At 47.9% G+C, this 16,867-nt stretch overlaps 1 protein-coding gene across 1 annotated transcript; it reads right to left on the bottom strand.

Annotated features, from left to right (window-relative positions):
- Window positions 1–1,536: 1,536 nt before the first annotated feature.
- DHRS7C (dehydrogenase/reductase 7C) lies at window positions 1,537–16,605 on the bottom strand. Its single transcript, XM_028534606.2, has 7 exons — window positions 16,495–16,605; window positions 16,134–16,293; window positions 7,741–7,853; window positions 5,676–5,886; window positions 3,946–4,038; window positions 2,808–2,963; window positions 1,537–1,796 (listed from the first exon to the last, which is right to left on the bottom strand). Exons 2-7 carry the CDS (start codon window positions 16,285–16,287, stop codon window positions 1,588–1,590), a joined length of 936 nt encoding a protein of 311 aa, XP_028390407.1. The 5' UTR covers window positions 16,288–16,293; window positions 16,495–16,605; the 3' UTR covers window positions 1,537–1,587.
- Between the last annotated feature and the right edge of the window lie 262 nt (window positions 16,606–16,867).

Below are 16,867 nucleotides of genomic sequence, written 5' to 3'. Positions count from 1 at the left end.
ATCAGCAGTTACAATATTAGTGCAAAAAGTGTACCCCTACACCTCCCAAGACCCCAAGGATCATTAAGTGTTTTGTATAAGATGAACTAAACTAAGAGAAACACACATCAGTAACAAGAATGGCAGTTTTAGATGGGTTTTGCAAAGGCTGGAATGAGGTGGATATCCCGGGGCAGGAGTTCTGAATATTTGAACTTAGGATCAACTGAGAAACTATAAAAACAGCTGTGCCCAGCCCCTCTTCTGGCCAATTAAGCCCAGGGCAGTGGCTTGTTCCCGGGCACAGCCAGGATGCAGTTACAGCTCCGCTCTGCTGCCAGTCAGGAGCTGCCGGCCACGTGTGGCTAATTAAAGTCAAATTAATTCAAATTAAACAAAATTAAAAATTCAGTTTCTTAGTTGCACAGGCTACATTTCAAGTGTTCAACAGCCACACGTGGCTGCCATACTGAACAATGCAGATGATAGAGTATTTCCATCTGTGGATGAGAAGGGGCCACGTTACTAACCCTGACAAGCTCAGGGAGGCTTGTGTGGCAGCCTTACAAACTCAGATACCAAAGTAACCACACAGGGTGGTTTGCAATTAAAACTTCCTAACGAAAATGAGTCACTGTGGGTAGTCATGGCCTAGGCCCGTATCTTCCCTGACAAAGGTCAGTCTTTACCTGAGCCCGTCTGTTGTCTTTTTGCTTCTATGGTAACAGGCCTTAGAAATGTCAGGGTAACTTCCTTTCTCCAGGCCCCTCAGGGCACAGACATGCACCAGGGCAGAGACCACAGACCCCTCACTGTCATTGTCATCATGTTAACGTTAACTGCTAACTTCCTGTACCCATCAATGTAAAAGATGTGTCCATTCATTTTACTTTTTATTCAGTCCCAGAGGTTTTCCTGCTTTGCTTTCTCCTGCCTTCCTAATCTATCACCAACAAATTTCATGCGACTCCTTAATTGTAATGTATAAAATAAGGTACACAACTGCCATTCTCTGGAGCATTTTCTCAATCTGTTGAGATTTTGCTTCCTGGCAATTGTGGTCAGTTGGGCTCAAATAAAGTCATAAAAATTCTTATAGGTTTAAATGTTTCTTATGTTGACATATCACTGCAGAAAGTCCTACTTGGCAGGACTGCCCTTAAGGGATGCCAAGTCTTGCTTCTGTCTCTGGAAGCTGATGTTGGGAAGCCACCGTTAATAAGATGGAAGTGGTTTTCCAAGTTAGTTCCTAAGTGAGCTGATGGCCATAGTGTGTGTGTGTGTGTGTGTGTGTGTGTGTGCGCGCGCGCGCGTGCGCGCACGCAGGGTGCGGGGGACATTGGATCCATTCTGGCTCTTGTTATTCTGTTCAGTTGTCATCCTACAGGGTCAATAAGTTCTGGAAGTGTGTCCTGGGAATGTTGAGCCGAGACACCCAGAGGCCCCGGACCATCCTTGCTCAGGGGGTTTGTGAGCATCTCCCACCAGGGAGGACAGGTTAGCAGGTGGCCTGTGTGGGCCCCCTCGACCTGTGCTGAGAGGACAGAAGAACCAGCACAAGCCAGGAAAGCCTTTATTCCCATCAGGGTGACCGACTGCCCTCTGTGGCTAACCCTCCTCTGGGACGTGGAGCTTCTCCTTCACCCCACAGGCCACCACAGCGAAGAAGAACTCGGGGAAGAAGGTGCGGACGTACACCGCGGCCTTGGGGATGGGGTTGGCCATGAACACCTCCTGCTTCTTCCGCCTCACAGTGCGCATCACCTCCTCGGCCACATCCACTGCGTGCACCCCGTAGGCCAGCTTCCTGAAAAAGACTACAGAGCCCCGGAGGGGTCAGGGGTCAGGGCCTCAGCTCGGCAGAGCCCTCTGCAAGCCCAAAGACAGGGTCATGTGTGCCCAGCCTCGAGTCGTGGGCTGCAGGCCAGCTCTGCCTGCCACTGACTTTGGGGCCCTGGGCTGACACTTTACTCTTCAACACCTCAGTTTCCTCATCTGTGAAGTGGGCGTGGCTTCCTGCCCTATTAACTTAACAGGGTGGTTAAGAACCGTGGAAGTGGTAAGAGCTTAGACAATAAAGAGGTGTCAGATGAATTTAGGGGATGTTTATCGTTGTTGTGAAGCTGCGCTTGTCAAGAGCCTCCTGGAACCACGTGCCCACGTCATGGTTCATCTTGGTTTCCTAATGCAGTCACAGCCTTGGGCAGAGCGCAGCAGCTTTCTGTTGAGAGCATTCTAGAATAGTCATAATAATAAGGTGCATTCACAGAGCACCTACTATGTTATAAGCACTATTCTGAACCCCCTATAAGCCAGAACCTTCAGTTTTCCCAGTGACTCCACGAGGTAGATATTACCACCATCCCTCAGTCTCTAAAAGGGAAACTGAGGCATGGAGATTAAGAGAATTGCTTGTGTGCATTCACTATGTGACAGAGGCACTCTTCAAACTCGGGCAGTCTGTGCCCAGACTCAGAGCCTCTACTCTGTGCTGCCTTCTGTGGAGAGAGGGAGCAGGCCGTTCTTCAAGACCAGATCCTGGCTATTCCACCTGGGAAAGCGAGGGCCAGAGGCAGGCAGTTCCCTGGCTGAGGTCACAGAGCCAGTGAGTGACTGAGCCCAACTGGGCCCTGGTCTGCTGGCTGCAGATTAGGATTCTCTCTACCTGGTGCCTTTGGACTGAAGTTTGGGGCCCCCTTCCTGTCATTAGCTGGTTGCAGGGGCCCCACCACTCCCAGTCTCACGCTCCAGGAACACCCCCCAGGCCCAGTGAAACCCTCCGGGAGGCCCCCAGCCCCTGCTCGTCTGGCTTCCCTGGAAAAGCTCACATTTCCAAATGGGGGCCTCCCAGTTTCCTGGGCTGGGATGGACACGGTACGGCCGGATGAAAGTCGGGCTCACAGTGCTGACAACGACGTCATATTCCTCCACTTCAGCGCGGAGGCAGTCAAAGAAGCCCAGTACAGCATGCTTGGAGGCAGCGTCTGGAAGAAAACCAGCCAGAGGTGGGTACAGGCCCCACCCTGCTTCCCAGGAGGTGCATGAGAGCTGAGGCCCAGAGAGTCCCTGGGCTCTGTCCCTCATGTCCTGGAGGGGGAAAGAAAGCCCCTGTGGAGTGATGGACAGAGGTGGAGCTGGGGCTAAGTGTAGTTTACTGCCTGCCCACTGTGTAGCCTTGGGCAAATCACTTTACTTTCCTGAAGCTCATTTGTCTTATCTTTAAACTGGGGATAATGTCACCCTTGCCAAATTGTTGTGAAGATCGAATGAGAACTGACATATAAAATGCCCGGCCTAAGCGAGAGTTCCCATTCCTTCACAGGAAGGGTTTGGACTAAGGTGGTCGCTTTGGAAAACTGGTTGGCAGTCCCTTAACCATCGAAATCTAGAGACTGTCTCCACACAAACACTTGCTCAGGAATGTTCACAGCAGCGTTATGTACAATGGCCCGAAGTACAAACAACCCAAACACTCATCAGCAGATGATGGATAAAGAAAACGCAGTGTGTCTATACGACTGAATGTTATCCCGCTGCAAAAACAGACGAAGCTCTGACACTCGTTACTGCATGGAGGAACCTTGAGACAATGTGCTAAGTGGATGAGCTGGTCAGCAAGGACTCATATTGCACGATCCCAGTGATGGGAAATGTAAAGTCTGCAGAGGTGACAGAGCTGGGCCTGTGCACCCGTGTTGGGAGTGTGCTCTGCGTCACGGCATGTCCTGACTGCCCATGAGATGTGAGCTTCGGGGGGAGAGGGACCAAGTCTCAGTGTCTCCCATAGTCACCCGCACGCCATAGGTGCTCAAAATAGGAACTGAAGGGTTGAAAGAAAAACCCACAAACCATTTCCTTTCTGGGCCTTCCTCTCCCAGGTAACCATAGGCCTAGTCCTTGACACAACATCTCTTGTCTTACAAGACACGCAACATATGACAAAACATCTTTGTCTTGGCAACTTACAAGCGGTGCGGAATGGGATTCCAAGCTTTCCCTGGATGTTGTTCACCAGCACGATTTGGCCTGTCCTCCGGGAGATCATGTTGGGAAGCAGGGCTGGAAAGCGCAGGACAAGGAGTCGGGGTGAAAAATCTGAGACCAAGTTGGGCAGCAGCAGGCAGACCTCTCCTCCAGATGCCCCTCTCCCTCCCCGGGACCAGGACCACTATGGACTGGGCCCCGGCCGTGATTCACTCGCTCTGCTAAGCCTGGGCTGGGCTCAGCTGGCGAATTGCTGGGAGATCGTAAATGGCTGACTCCTGTGCATGGAGTGACACTGATCTCAACGGTGAGACAGGCAGTCCCTTTTCAGTTCCTCTGTGGGCCCCCCCAGGAAGTCCCGTGTTGGTTCTCAGGCGTCCTAGACGCCGCCTTGCACCTGCTCATCTTCTAACAGAGAGGGGACGGACCTCAGCCCTGTGTCTTGGGAGAATTTAGTATGTACTTTGTTTTGATTTCAGGTTTTATTTATGGAGAGAGAAAAGGTTTTTTAATTTATGATGATATTATAAAGATTTTCTTTTAAAACTAACTTAAAAATGAGAAAATTCAGAGGCAGATAGGAAGTAATAACAATATAGGTGGGATAGAAATATAGCAAAAATCAAAAGACTCAACTTTCTGAATGGTCAGTTAAACCCACTGCCTGTGTGTTCGAGACGGGCAGAAGGAAACTCAGGACTAGTGAGTAGAGCCAGGTCTCAGCAAGTTAGAGGCTCGACCCGGAGGATAAACCCATGCCGGCCTTTTCCATTCCACTCTGTGCTTTCCTCATTTTGGTGCCAGGGAACCCCGGACTCTCACAGGTTAACTGAAGGACACAGCTTAGCAAGTCCCCGGGGGTGGGGCTGAAGGAAACCGTTATCTCTGGGGGACCATTGTAGAAGCTCTGGGAGGTCATCTTCCTGCCTGAGATTTTTTTTCCTTATTTGTCATGGAGACCCTGGCTGTAGAGAAGGGGGATCTAAAATCATACTTTCTCAGCTTCTACCAGGGAACCCCACTCCCTAAATGTAGAAATTCTCCATGGTTGTATTCCCCCTCAGGGTTCTGTTTGGTAAGCTTTTTTGTGCAAAAAGGGCTTCAACTCTTGGTTCTAGTCCATGTCATCTCTAGCCCCAAACCCCTAGGCTTCAGACCTGTACTTGAACTTGGCAATGAAAAATCTCCAAACAGGAACCACCATTGTACACTTAAAAGGGATTCCTGCCTCCCCCGTTTCCTGCAAAGGGATTCTGGGTCTCTTGTACTTTGGGGATAAACTGTTTTCTGCTTCATTGAGGAAGACAGAAGCTTTACCCTTGAACGACTGTCATGGTCAGAAGCAGGTCAACCGCAGGGCTGACATATCAAAATACATACAAAGCATGAAGACTATGGTCCAGAGACATGAAATAGGATTGGAAGGGAGCCATGGACATAAATAAGAAGAAGGGGGAAAGCAAAGGGCTTGGGAAACAGGTTTCACTCAGAGAGAGGGAGGTTGGAATACACCAGTAAGATACTTCCAAAGTCCCTTTTCTTTCACTAACATTTATAGTCAGAATGTTGAAAGCTTCCACCACATAAGTAAGGATTTTTCTGAGAGGGGCTGTAGACTCCATCTAGAACTGGATGACCATCTGTCCACATAAAAGAGCCCTCTCTAGCAGCCAGTGGCCCAGAAGTCCAGAGGAAGGTCAAACTCACGAGACCTTTGGTCAGGGTGATGGGCCCAAAGTAATTGGCATCCATGATCTTTTTGTCCAGCTCCAGGGAGATCTTATCGGCAGGCCCCTTCACCTTCACACTGGCATTGTTGATGAGGATGTCCACGCAGCCATAGCAGTCCAGGACCTCTTTGGCCACGTCCTGCACGCAGCCAATGTCTGCAAGATCTAAGAGGACCAGCTTCGGGGTGAATGTCTGCGGAACCAACGACACAGTCAGGGCACATGTGGGCACAGCCCCCGCTTCAGGCTGTGTGTTCCTTCGGTCTCACAGCCACCTCTTTTGAAAGTCAGAAATTTGGAGCACGCAAAATGACTACCAAAAATGATGAGAAAAAACAGGAGTGACCAGGGGAAAATGATGCAGAATGCATTCTCGGGGACCAGAGCAGTGGCAACAAGAGCAATAGCCCCAACATGCAAACAGGCAGTCGCTAAGAGTGAACCTCTGGCCACACGGCCACAACGACCCACTCTCAGTGGTGGCGCCCTGCCCAGGGGAGGCTGTGCTCTGACTGCTGCACTGACGTCATTGGCAAAGACACTTCTGAGCTTTCGGGAAATGGCTTTCCAACTGGCTTATAAGCCACATCCAGCTTTAAAATTCTTTTTTAAATTTTCTTTCTTTTTTTTAAAGATTTTATTTATTTTTTTTAGAGAGGGAAGGGAGGGAGGAGAGAGAGAGAGAGAGAGAGGGAGAGGAAGAGAGAGAAGCATCAATGTGCGGTTGCTGGGGGTTATGGCCTGCAACCCATGAATGTACCCTGGCTGGGAATTGAAGCTGGGACACTTTGGTTCCCAGCCCTCGCTCTATCCACTGAGCTACGCCAGCCAGGGCAAATTTTCAATTATACTTGACACTCAATATTATATTAGTTTCAGGTGTACAGCATAGTGGCTAGACATTTATATAACTTACAAAGTGACCCCCCCCATAAGTCTAGTACCCACGTGACATCATGCATGGTTATTACATTATTGACTATAGTCCTATGCTGTGCTTTGCAACCTGTGATTTTGTAACTACCCATTTGTACTGCAGCCACACCTATCTTTGCAGCCACATCTTGTTTTTGATCAAAATCATGCCCTCGACACAAGCTGGGGGCACCGTCTGTGTGCCAGTCACTGTGGGCAGCCCTCGACACTTGCTGCCATCCAGACTCTGTGCGTAGAGGGTACGGAGGGGAATGTGGGTGACACCGCGTGGTAAGTGTGGTCTCAGTGTTTAACAATCACTGGTCCTGAGGTATGCTTTGACAAGAGGTGCCCTGGTCAAATTTGTTTGGGAAACAGAGAGTATTAAATGTTCTTTTTGAAGGTCCACAATGCTCATTAGCACATCAAAGGCTCTGAAAAGTCCTGTGGTAAAATAATCAATCAGAAAAACCTGGCTTACTTAACTCAAGAGTTCCACCACAGTTGCCTTCAGAATCTCATTTTACCCAATACTGTACCTAATAACATCCCAAGAAACATACCTTGAAGGGTGATGTCTTATGGGCTCCATCTTTTCAAATACAATACTTAGATCTGAATTATTTCTATTTCCAAAACCCAAATTCAACATCAAGGGCAAATATTTTTAAAAAAAATACCCTGAAGAGAGCTTTGAAGGCAATTTCCTAGGCAACTCTACAGAAATGCTTTGAAAACTGTAGTGGCATTGAAATGTGTGCACCTCCCAGGTGACTTCTTAGAAGGGGATTTCATTCCACAGATTTCTTTGAAGAAAATATCACTTGAAGTATTATACCTGTGACATACACCATCTCCTGGACCCTCTTGGAATCTGACTTAAAGAGAATGGGGTGGGGGTGGAGGGGAGGCAGTGGCCAGAGAACACATTTTTGGCATGCTAAGTGATCAAAATGAGGTGACCCCTGATGACTGGCAGACATGCCTGTGTCAAGATTAGGGAGACCATTGCCTTACATTCTCCAGAAGTAACTGCCAAATCTCACCCTTATGACCAAACGGTGGCTCTTTGATACTCAACGAAGGCTAAGGGTACCCATGAGTTCCCCAAGCTGGCTGCTGAAGGCCTCACCTTGCTGGGGTCAGCCACGCTGACCAAGGCATCGTACAGATTCTCTAGCCTCTCCCAGTTCTTGCCGCACAGCACCAGCCTCGCGCCGCCTGTGTGGAACACCCGAGCACACTCTGTGGGGAGGAAGGAAAGAGGGCAGGGTGCATGGTGTGGATGGAGCCCCTGAAGGTGAGCTTCTCTGTCTTACACATTCAAGCATTCAGAGAATCTAAAAGTCTTAGGGCCATGAGGTCTTTTAGAGGTCGTTTCATTCAACTTCCTCCCTGGTTGGATTTTTTTCTCACTTTTTAAAAAAGATTTTATTTATTTTTAGAGAGAGGGGAAAGGAGGGAGAAAGATGCGGGGAGTGGGGGAGAAACAGCGATGCGAGAGAGCAATATCAGCCGGTTGCCTTCTGTATGAACCCCAACCAGGGACTGACACCACACCCCAGGCACGTGCCCTGACTGGGAACCGGACCAGTGGCCTTTTGCTTTGTGGGACAACACACAGCACACTGAGCCACACCAGTCGGGGCTTTCTCATTTCTGGCCTCAGTGTGGTCGGCTGCCTCCTGTGAAGGGGAACTCACAGTGGGGTGAAAGAAACAGCCCTTCCTTCACCAGATAGTTCTGACTATTAGGTCATTCTTCCTTACACGGGACAGAAAGATGGCCCTTTCTACCTGGTCCTTCAGGACCATAGCCCTAAATGTACCTCAAACTACAGATACCAAACTACAGCCAATGTATTTTTCAGACCAAATGGTACCAGTTCTCTTAACATTGTCTCTGTAGAGAAATACTCCAGCCGGGGTTCTTTTTATTAAAAACTTGCCCACTGCCTAGTTAATTTTGCTCTAGACTAATTCCCAGCTCACCCAGAACAGGACTTTCTCAGTGGGGCAATGGCTGGTTGAAACACTACATTCTTGGGAAGCAATAACACTGATATTTAAGAACAATAAATGCTGACATATTTTGAGAGTTTACTTGTCCCAGGGACTATTAATAAAGATGTACAAATTATTAGCACGTTTAGTTCTCACAATTATCCTATGAGGTAGTATCTTTGGTTGGGCTCCATGGAAGCAGAATCGGAGACAGGGATGCAGGCGGCCAGGGTTTACTGAGGAAGTGCCCTTCAGAGAAAATCTGTCAGAGAGGTAGGCCATGGGGAAGTAGCCAGACAAGGATGTGGTCGCAGGTAAAGTCTAGCCTTGGTTGGGTCCAAGGAAAGCTCTGGACTGTAGACCCAACTGCAGAGCTGCTCTTCCTGGAGGCAAGAGGGCCAGCCTTTGACACACCTGCAGTGTGACTCAGTGCTGCCTCCCTCTGGGTGTGGGCACACAGGGTGTTTAACCCCTGGGCAAGGCAATGTCCATGAGCAGATGGCAAGTCTTTGAGTCTTGACAGCCATAGCACATGGGGATGGACAACCTGACTAGGTACAGGGATCTGGGAATGGCACCATCTAGTTTGGGCAGGGGGGTACCTGTTACTGTCCCAGTTTATACCAAGCTGTGGCAGGCCTGGCCAGGCCCGAATGCTGAGGGATAGCTGGGCAGCGCTGGGAGGCTGGGTGTCCTGAGTGCAACGGCTCAGATGACCTATGGTTGTGTGACACTGTCCTGTGTGCTCAGCAGCCTGGTGCAGGGGGAGGGCAGGGAGCCAGACAGCTGGCTGGAGCAGTGTTGTGGGCAGGTTGGTCGTGGTGTTGGACAGAAAGCAACTGAGGTGCTGGACCCTGCAATCTAAGCCAGATGGGAGCAGGAGTGAAGGCAGGATGGGCTAACCAAGAAGAAAAGTAGAGGTCTGTGTAGTCCAGAGACAGGTGTGGTGGGTGTGGCTGAGGGGGAGGGGAGGAAAGCTGTGGTTCAAGCTGCTGACTGAGGAAAGCCTGAATCAAGAAATAACCATGTTGCTTTCCTATCCAACCTGGGCCCTGCAGAATGGTTCCCACAAAGAACAGTGGGGAGGAGAAGGGCCATCCTGTCATCAAGGACATCATGACCAAAGAATATGCCAACATTTCCAAGCACACCCATGGAAGGAAAGGGTTTCAGGAAGCGTGCCCCAGGGGCACTCAAGGGATTTGGAAATTTGCCATAAAGGAGATGGGAACCCCAGATGTGCACATTGACACCAGGCTTGACACAGCTGTCTGGGCCTGAGGAATAGGAATGTCCATACCACATCTGAGTGCGGTTGTCCAGAAAACCTAATGAGGATGAAGATTCCCCAAACAAGCTCTCTATGTTGGTTCTCTATGTACCTGTTACCACTTCCAAAAATCTACAAACAGTTAATTCAGATGAGAACTAAGTGCTCATTATTAAATAAAGTTATAAAACTACAAAAAGAAAAAATGACACCTGTTAACAATGTCACATCATATTTTTAAGACAATAGAGAATGGAAGATTTCTCTAAATGTAGGTATTTTATTGAGAGAGAATTATGATGATTCTGGATGGCAAAATTCAATAAAGATCTCAATCCATCCACAGTGAATTTGATGCAGAAAATAAAGATTCCAATAGATCTTGGAAGGTGACAGAAAGATATTCAACTTTACCTGGACTAATAAATATGCAAGAAAAGCAAAGGACATTTTGACAAACAATAGTGGTGATGGACTAACTATCAGTTATTAGAAAGTTTTATAAAGCTACAGAAATTAAATTAAGGCAGTGGTTCAATTATAGATAGAAACATTGATTTAAAAAAGGCAAGTATTAATAAGAATTTAGTAGATGGTATAGGTAGCATGTTGAAAAGAACATATTATTTAAGATGTGGTACTTGGACTACTGGTCAACTATTTGGAAGGGAAAAAATGTAGAGGCAATATACTGAAATGTATTAAATAATTAAATGTAAAAACAGAACCATAAAAGAACTAGAAGGACAGATGAATATGTAACCCTGCTTTGGAGAAAGATATTTTAAGCTTGGTAACTAAAGGAAGAAATCATAACAGAAATGACCTATAGATTTTTATCCTTAAAAGAACATTACTTATATCAGAAAACACAAATAAAAATTAGGAGCAAAATAAATTGAGGAAACTTATTTATAATACAATGTCATAAGAGGGCTAATTCATTTGATCTACAGAGAACTTTCATAAGTCAATAAAAAAGATAAAGATGTTAATAAAGAAGTTGGCTGGTGAGATTCGAGGTGCAAAGAGCTGATCTGCAGGAGAGTTCAATGCCAGCAATACAGAAATGGGGGCTAAAACGTCACTAAGTTTAACCTACCAGATAATCAAAGCAAAATTAGCAATAGTCACATGGTGAATGCTGATGGTAGTATAAATTGCCAAAATCTTTTAGGAGAAAAATTTGACATAATTTTTAAAAGTAAGTATGGACTTTGACCCAATTCTTTCATTTATGGGCATGTATTCTAAGAAGATAATTTAGAATTATTGCATGGACATAGTTATAATATTGTTTATCCCAGTATGATAATAATAGCAAAGAATTGGAGATGATTGCAAATATCCAATATTATAGGAGACTGGTTAAGTGAATTATGGTAAGTCTATATGTCAGATATTTTGAAGCCTTTACAACTGATATTGCAGAAATGGGTCTACTGAAATGAAGCTCATCATATAGTAACTTAACATTCAAAACAGTGTCTGATACAAGGCCATGACACTTGACTCTGTGGATGTGTGTGTAATTGGAGCCCTTTACTCAAAAATACAATAGGACACAAGTGGATCAAGAAAGGCGGGCGGAGGGGGGGACTTTGAAGAAAGAATTTTGGGTGTCAGTGTGTGAGTATTTTCCCATTTTCTGCATCCTCGAGAGGAGGGCGCCTGCGGGATCCTTTGAACCGCTCATCATGAGCTCCTCGCATCTGGGAGTCCTGGCTGCTGTCTGAGTCACACCTGAGAACCCCAGTGGAGAAACCATGGCCACTCTCCTCTCCTCCAGCAGAGGGCGGGAGAGCTGTGGCGGCCCGCTGAGGGGTGGTTTGCAGTGTGGAAGACCCCACTGCACAATCACAGTGCGCCAGGGATTGAGTTGGTTGGGAGCTATTTTGAATTCTGCCCATGAGGACCTCTCAGAAGGGGCACTATTCCACAGAGGGCCCGGGTGGAGGAGACCCTCACACTCAGGGGACTGAGCAAGTGGAGCGCTGCCCTTCACAGAAAGTGAGAACGGATAGTCCCAGGGAGCACCTCTGCTGGAGCCACAAAGATACAGCCAGAGAAAGAATCAGACTCGGTTTTCCTCCTTCCCTCCCCTTCACCTGAGAGGGGTCAGAAAGAGCAGCTATCTGGCCTGTAACCTGCCCCATGGGGGAGGAGCAGAGAGGGGAAAGCAAGTTCAGCTTCAGTGAGAACTGACACATTGACTACTCTACTGGATGGGGGAACCCCAGTTTCTGAATTGATGCTGTGTTTTGTTACCATGGTTTTTGCATAATCTAATAGTGTCAGAAAAGTCATGGGACTACCGGATTTTTTTTTTTAATCAAGATGCAAAGGAGGCCATTTTCCCTCTGCAGGCCTCACCACTGCCATGGTTCTTGCTGGTTACACCTATAAGCATCAGAAGGGAGCTGAAAGAAGATAGGAGGAGTGTTCTCAAGTGGGTGGAGTTCTAGGCGTGTTTTACATTCTTTTTACCTAAAACTTCTTTAATATGTATGGCTTTTGTAATAACAGAATTCACCTGGAGGGTGAGAGCCTTTGTGGTTGGGAGTAATTCTGAGTGGCAGCTATGCTGGGGGTGGGGCAGCCATGATGATTTTACAGACCAGAGGGGTGAGATCCAGTGACATGAAACAATTTACCCAGAGTCCCCAGCTGGTCAGGGGTGAAGCCAGGATGCTAATCCAAGCAGGAACCTTTCGGGGGCCTGATTTCCATGCCTGGCTGCCCTCTTGGCCCCTGCCCAGGCTAGGCCAAGCAGGCTGGAGTTCCATTGTCACCAGTCGATTCTCTCCTTCCCTGAAGGTTGGCACGTATTTACAAGCTGGGCACTGGGGTAGGTGAGAAGCCTGTGGCCAAGAGCCAGACCAGACCTCTGGCCTTGCCCTCCTCAGGGGAGGCAGCCAGGAGTGTTCTTTACCATTGCCCCATTTTCCTTCTTCTCCACTAATATCATGCCTTTTCCAGATGGGCCCGGGAGATGGAGCCCAGCAGAGTGATCGCTGCTTTGGTCCAGCAGATCCCACAGGCACACTCTCAAATACACAGTAAGTTGTTTCTGCTAATGCAAGGCGTCAGGTAGACGCAGGTGTTCTTATTTTTATTCTTTATCAGGTCAGCTCAGTACAGCATTCGCCTTGCGTCAAGCTAGCGGGCACCAGGCTTTTCCTTTCTCACACAGCCAACATCAGTGGAGCCCTCACAATTAAGAGGCCCTTGCCTATAGGATGCTTCCTGATATTGGAGGCATTAAAATGCAAACAGATGGCCTGCGACTATTGTGACGTGCTGTTGGTTGGAAGACAGCTCAATTTCAGAAATGTTGAAATATGCGTGACTGTGCACATTTGAGGGAATGAAACCCAGGCAGGGCTGTGCTCTCTGAAGTACAGTTGTTCAGAATTTGAGGGGGCACTGTTGCTGCAGAGACAGTGGGTACAAGGAGACTCCATTCTCAACTTGGCCGAATGGTGTCAGTTTGGGGAGAGGGTTAGAGGTCTTGATCTTTGACTATTTGATTTCCCTAGTTCACAGCTGGGTGCGGGGCTTCTGGTTGCCCCCCACGGGTTTGGTCAGGTTCCATGGGGACTGGGGGTGTGCTGTGGGCTGTGCACAGCCTGTGTCATCTGCTCAGGGCCCCTCACTTTTTTCTTGCCTTGGACCTGAGAAATGGAGCAGTTTGAACCTAGAATCTCTATGGTCAGCAGCGTGTTCTGGCTAGGCACTTATTTAAGGTCACATACACCCAGAAGTTATTTAGAAATAACTTCTCAAGTTATTTCTAAATACTTGGGCTTCATTTTTTTCTGCTTTGCATTCCTTTTCAGGCTGGGCCCATAACATACAGTGAAAAAAGAGCAGTGACAGTAGTCATGGCAGAGACTGTAGACCCTGAAAGTGCCACTCTGCCCTGGAGATGTATTTATTCCCTGGTACCTGATTTGTGCCATGTGTGACTGTGACTCAATGAGACTTAAAAAAAAATAGTAAGACTACTAAAACAAATCTACATCTCTCAGCAATAGACAGAGCAGTAGTTCTATCTAGTGAGACAGAAAATCAGGAAGGATAGAGAACTGCACAGCCCCCTCCACCAGGTCAGGAGCTCCCTGACCTGTGTAGAACCCTCCACCCCCCGAAGCAGGGCACACACTCATGTCCAGCATCTGTGGTCCATTCATCAGATAGCTCATATCCTGAGCCACCAAATACACTCAACAAATTGAAAAATTGAAATCATACAGAGTGTGTTGTCTGATCACATTGGAATTCAGTTAGAAATCAATAAAATGAATATATTGCAATATGCTTATCCAAATGAGTGACTTTTCTCATCAGATGGCCACTTCTAGAGGCTATTCATTACACACACTTTTTGGGGGGGGGACTTACTATATGTCAAGCTTTGAGCGAGGTGGTGGGGACGCCATGGAGTAAACAGAACACAGTGTCCAGCATAGGGGAGCTGGTGCCCAGCAGAGCAGCTGAGGAACACAGGTGCAGCACAGTGTGAGGAGTGCACTGGGGGTGTGTGTTGCTATGAGGAGCCACGGGAGCCCAGTCCCCTGGGGACCACCCTGGAGGTCAGGGAAGCCTTCATGATAAAGGTGCCTCCTGGTGGCACCTGGCCTCATGCTAAGTGGGCTTCTTCTACTTGAAGAACAAGGGTTCCTCAAAGACTTTGGCTCTGAGTGTTTGAGTGGGTGTCTCTGCTCCAATTTCCCAGACAACCACTACTTCCTGCTGTCTGTGTCTGGTCTGGTTGACAAATGTGTATGCCCTTGTTTGTCCCAGTAGAAGATGGAGTTTGTATGTGCCCCGTCCCTTCTGAGTGCTGAGTGTAACGTTGCTGGATATCCTCTTTGGGAATTGCTTCTGGGACCCACATGGGAGCACACAAAGAACCTAGTTTATCTGTCTTATGCTTTAAAAAAAATTACATGGTGAACCCAAGCTGATCACCCACTGAAGTGGAGCCCATCGTGAAAGCCATGCGGACAGGCTCCCATTGAAATGACCGAGAGAATGAGGCTCTGAGAGAATTCCCAGACAGGAGGTTATGAATGTTCTCACGATGGCAGCCCCGGGGGAGCAGGCGCCCAGCTCCCCAGAGCAGCTCTTTGGAAGACGCAGTGCTCATCTCAATACTCAGGATGTAGTGGTCTCAATGGACACTTACGTGACCTAATGAATGTTTGGTGGGGTGTGTTCTGTTTCATTAAAAATAACAAAACAGCCCTGACTGGGTGGCTCAGTTGGTTGGAACATCATCCCATATACCAAAAAGTTGCGGGGTTCGAGTCCCTGTCAGGACACATGCTAGGCTGTGGGGGTTTGATTCCTGGTTGGGACACATATGGGAGGCAACCAATCAATGTTTCTCTCTCACATTGATGTTTCTCTCTCTGTCCCTCCCTTCCTCTCTCTAAAATCAATAAACTTATGCTCAGGTGAGGACTAAAAATCAATAATGACAAAACAACAACAAAAATTATACCCAAACTATGTAACGTATGAAACTGCACTACCATGGTTAGGAATGACAGTCAGAATCTTGAAAACCTGAGGACACTATGTCACCTGCAGGAGGGCCCTCCCAGGTCATCTAATTCAGGGGCTGCAGACAGACATGGCTGTAAGGCGAGGAGGTGATATGACAGAGTGGGTCAGTGGGGAGGGCACCCCCCTGGAGCATGCATGGGCATCGTTTTACTGCTGCTCACACGTGAGTGGTACCCACCACAGCTGCAGCCACTGCTCTGAGAGTTCCATCTATTAACTCATTTTTTCCTCACACCAGTATTAGGAGGTAGAGATCACTAGCACCGTTACTTCACAGGTGAGAAATCCAAGGCAGAGAAGTAAAACCACCAGCTAGTAAGTAGTAGAGCCAGTAATTGGACTTGGCTCCCAAGTCTGGGCTTATTCCTGGTACACTGCCTGAGCTAAGGAAGTCACATTTCAAAAATTCTCGAGATGCTTTGAAGGCAAAAGAAACCTGCAGACCACTTAGGCTGTGACTTTGCCACTCCAGGTATTTCAGTGCCCTCTTTTCTCAGGTGAGGAAGCTACAATCTCCAAAAGAGAAGATTTGCAAATGTGACTTGCTGGTTAATGACAGGCACTAGGAGAGAACTCAGCCTTGACCCCCCGCTCACCTTGTAGGCTTTCTTGCACCCAACCCTGCCACTGCTTGCCCTCAGGGCAGGAGTGGGTACCAGGGAGATGAAACTAGCTTACCCTTGCCCAGTCCTGAGATGGCATCGGTGATCACCACCACTTTGTTCTGCACGGCTGACTTGGACCACAGCCTGGACACCTCTTGGTAGATGAAGAGCAGGCCACTAATTCCCAAGAGCAGCAAAGGCAGGATGAGCACAGCTGTGACTCCCATCTTGTTCTGGGGGAAATGGTGAAAAGGAATTGACTTTCGCAAAGAATCAGAAAATTCTTGGGCAGCCCAAGTCTGTAGGGTGCAGGCACTCATGCACCAAGCCCTGTGTCCTCTCCAGGGAGCTAGGCTCTTTGCATGCCCCAGGGCTGCTTCCGAGCTGAGCACCCTGCTAATCCCCGATTGTCCGATGAATAGGAAATTACTCACGATGTCTCCAAAAGCCAACTGAATCCAGGGACCTGCCCTCTTGAAGGTTAATTATAAATTTAATTAAAATGGGTCTGCATTTTTGGAAGGAAATCCATGTGTTAAGGCCACTTGCTTGGGCCCTAATGGCTATTTATAGCTCTCAGTGCACTAAAGGGCTCTTCAGGGTAAATATAGTGCCTATTCTGATATTCAGAGACACATGCTGGCTGGGTCTGATTTCAGAGTTCCTGCCAAGACTTTTAAAGCTCTCTGGCTTGCCCAACTATTAGAGGTTTCCTTTGCAGTTTGAGGCTAGGCTTTAGGGATCAGGACCTGGGATTTCAGCACAAACATCCTTGCCCTCACTTCCTATAACCCTCCTACAGGTAGT

The sequence above is a fragment of the Phyllostomus discolor genome, chromosome 8 (assembly GCF_004126475.2).
Source record: "Phyllostomus discolor isolate MPI-MPIP mPhyDis1 chromosome 8, mPhyDis1.pri.v3, whole genome shotgun sequence".
NCBI classification, from domain to species: Eukaryota; Metazoa; Chordata; class Mammalia; order Chiroptera; family Phyllostomidae; genus Phyllostomus; species Phyllostomus discolor.
This window is presented reverse-complemented; position numbering and strand designations above follow the sequence as displayed.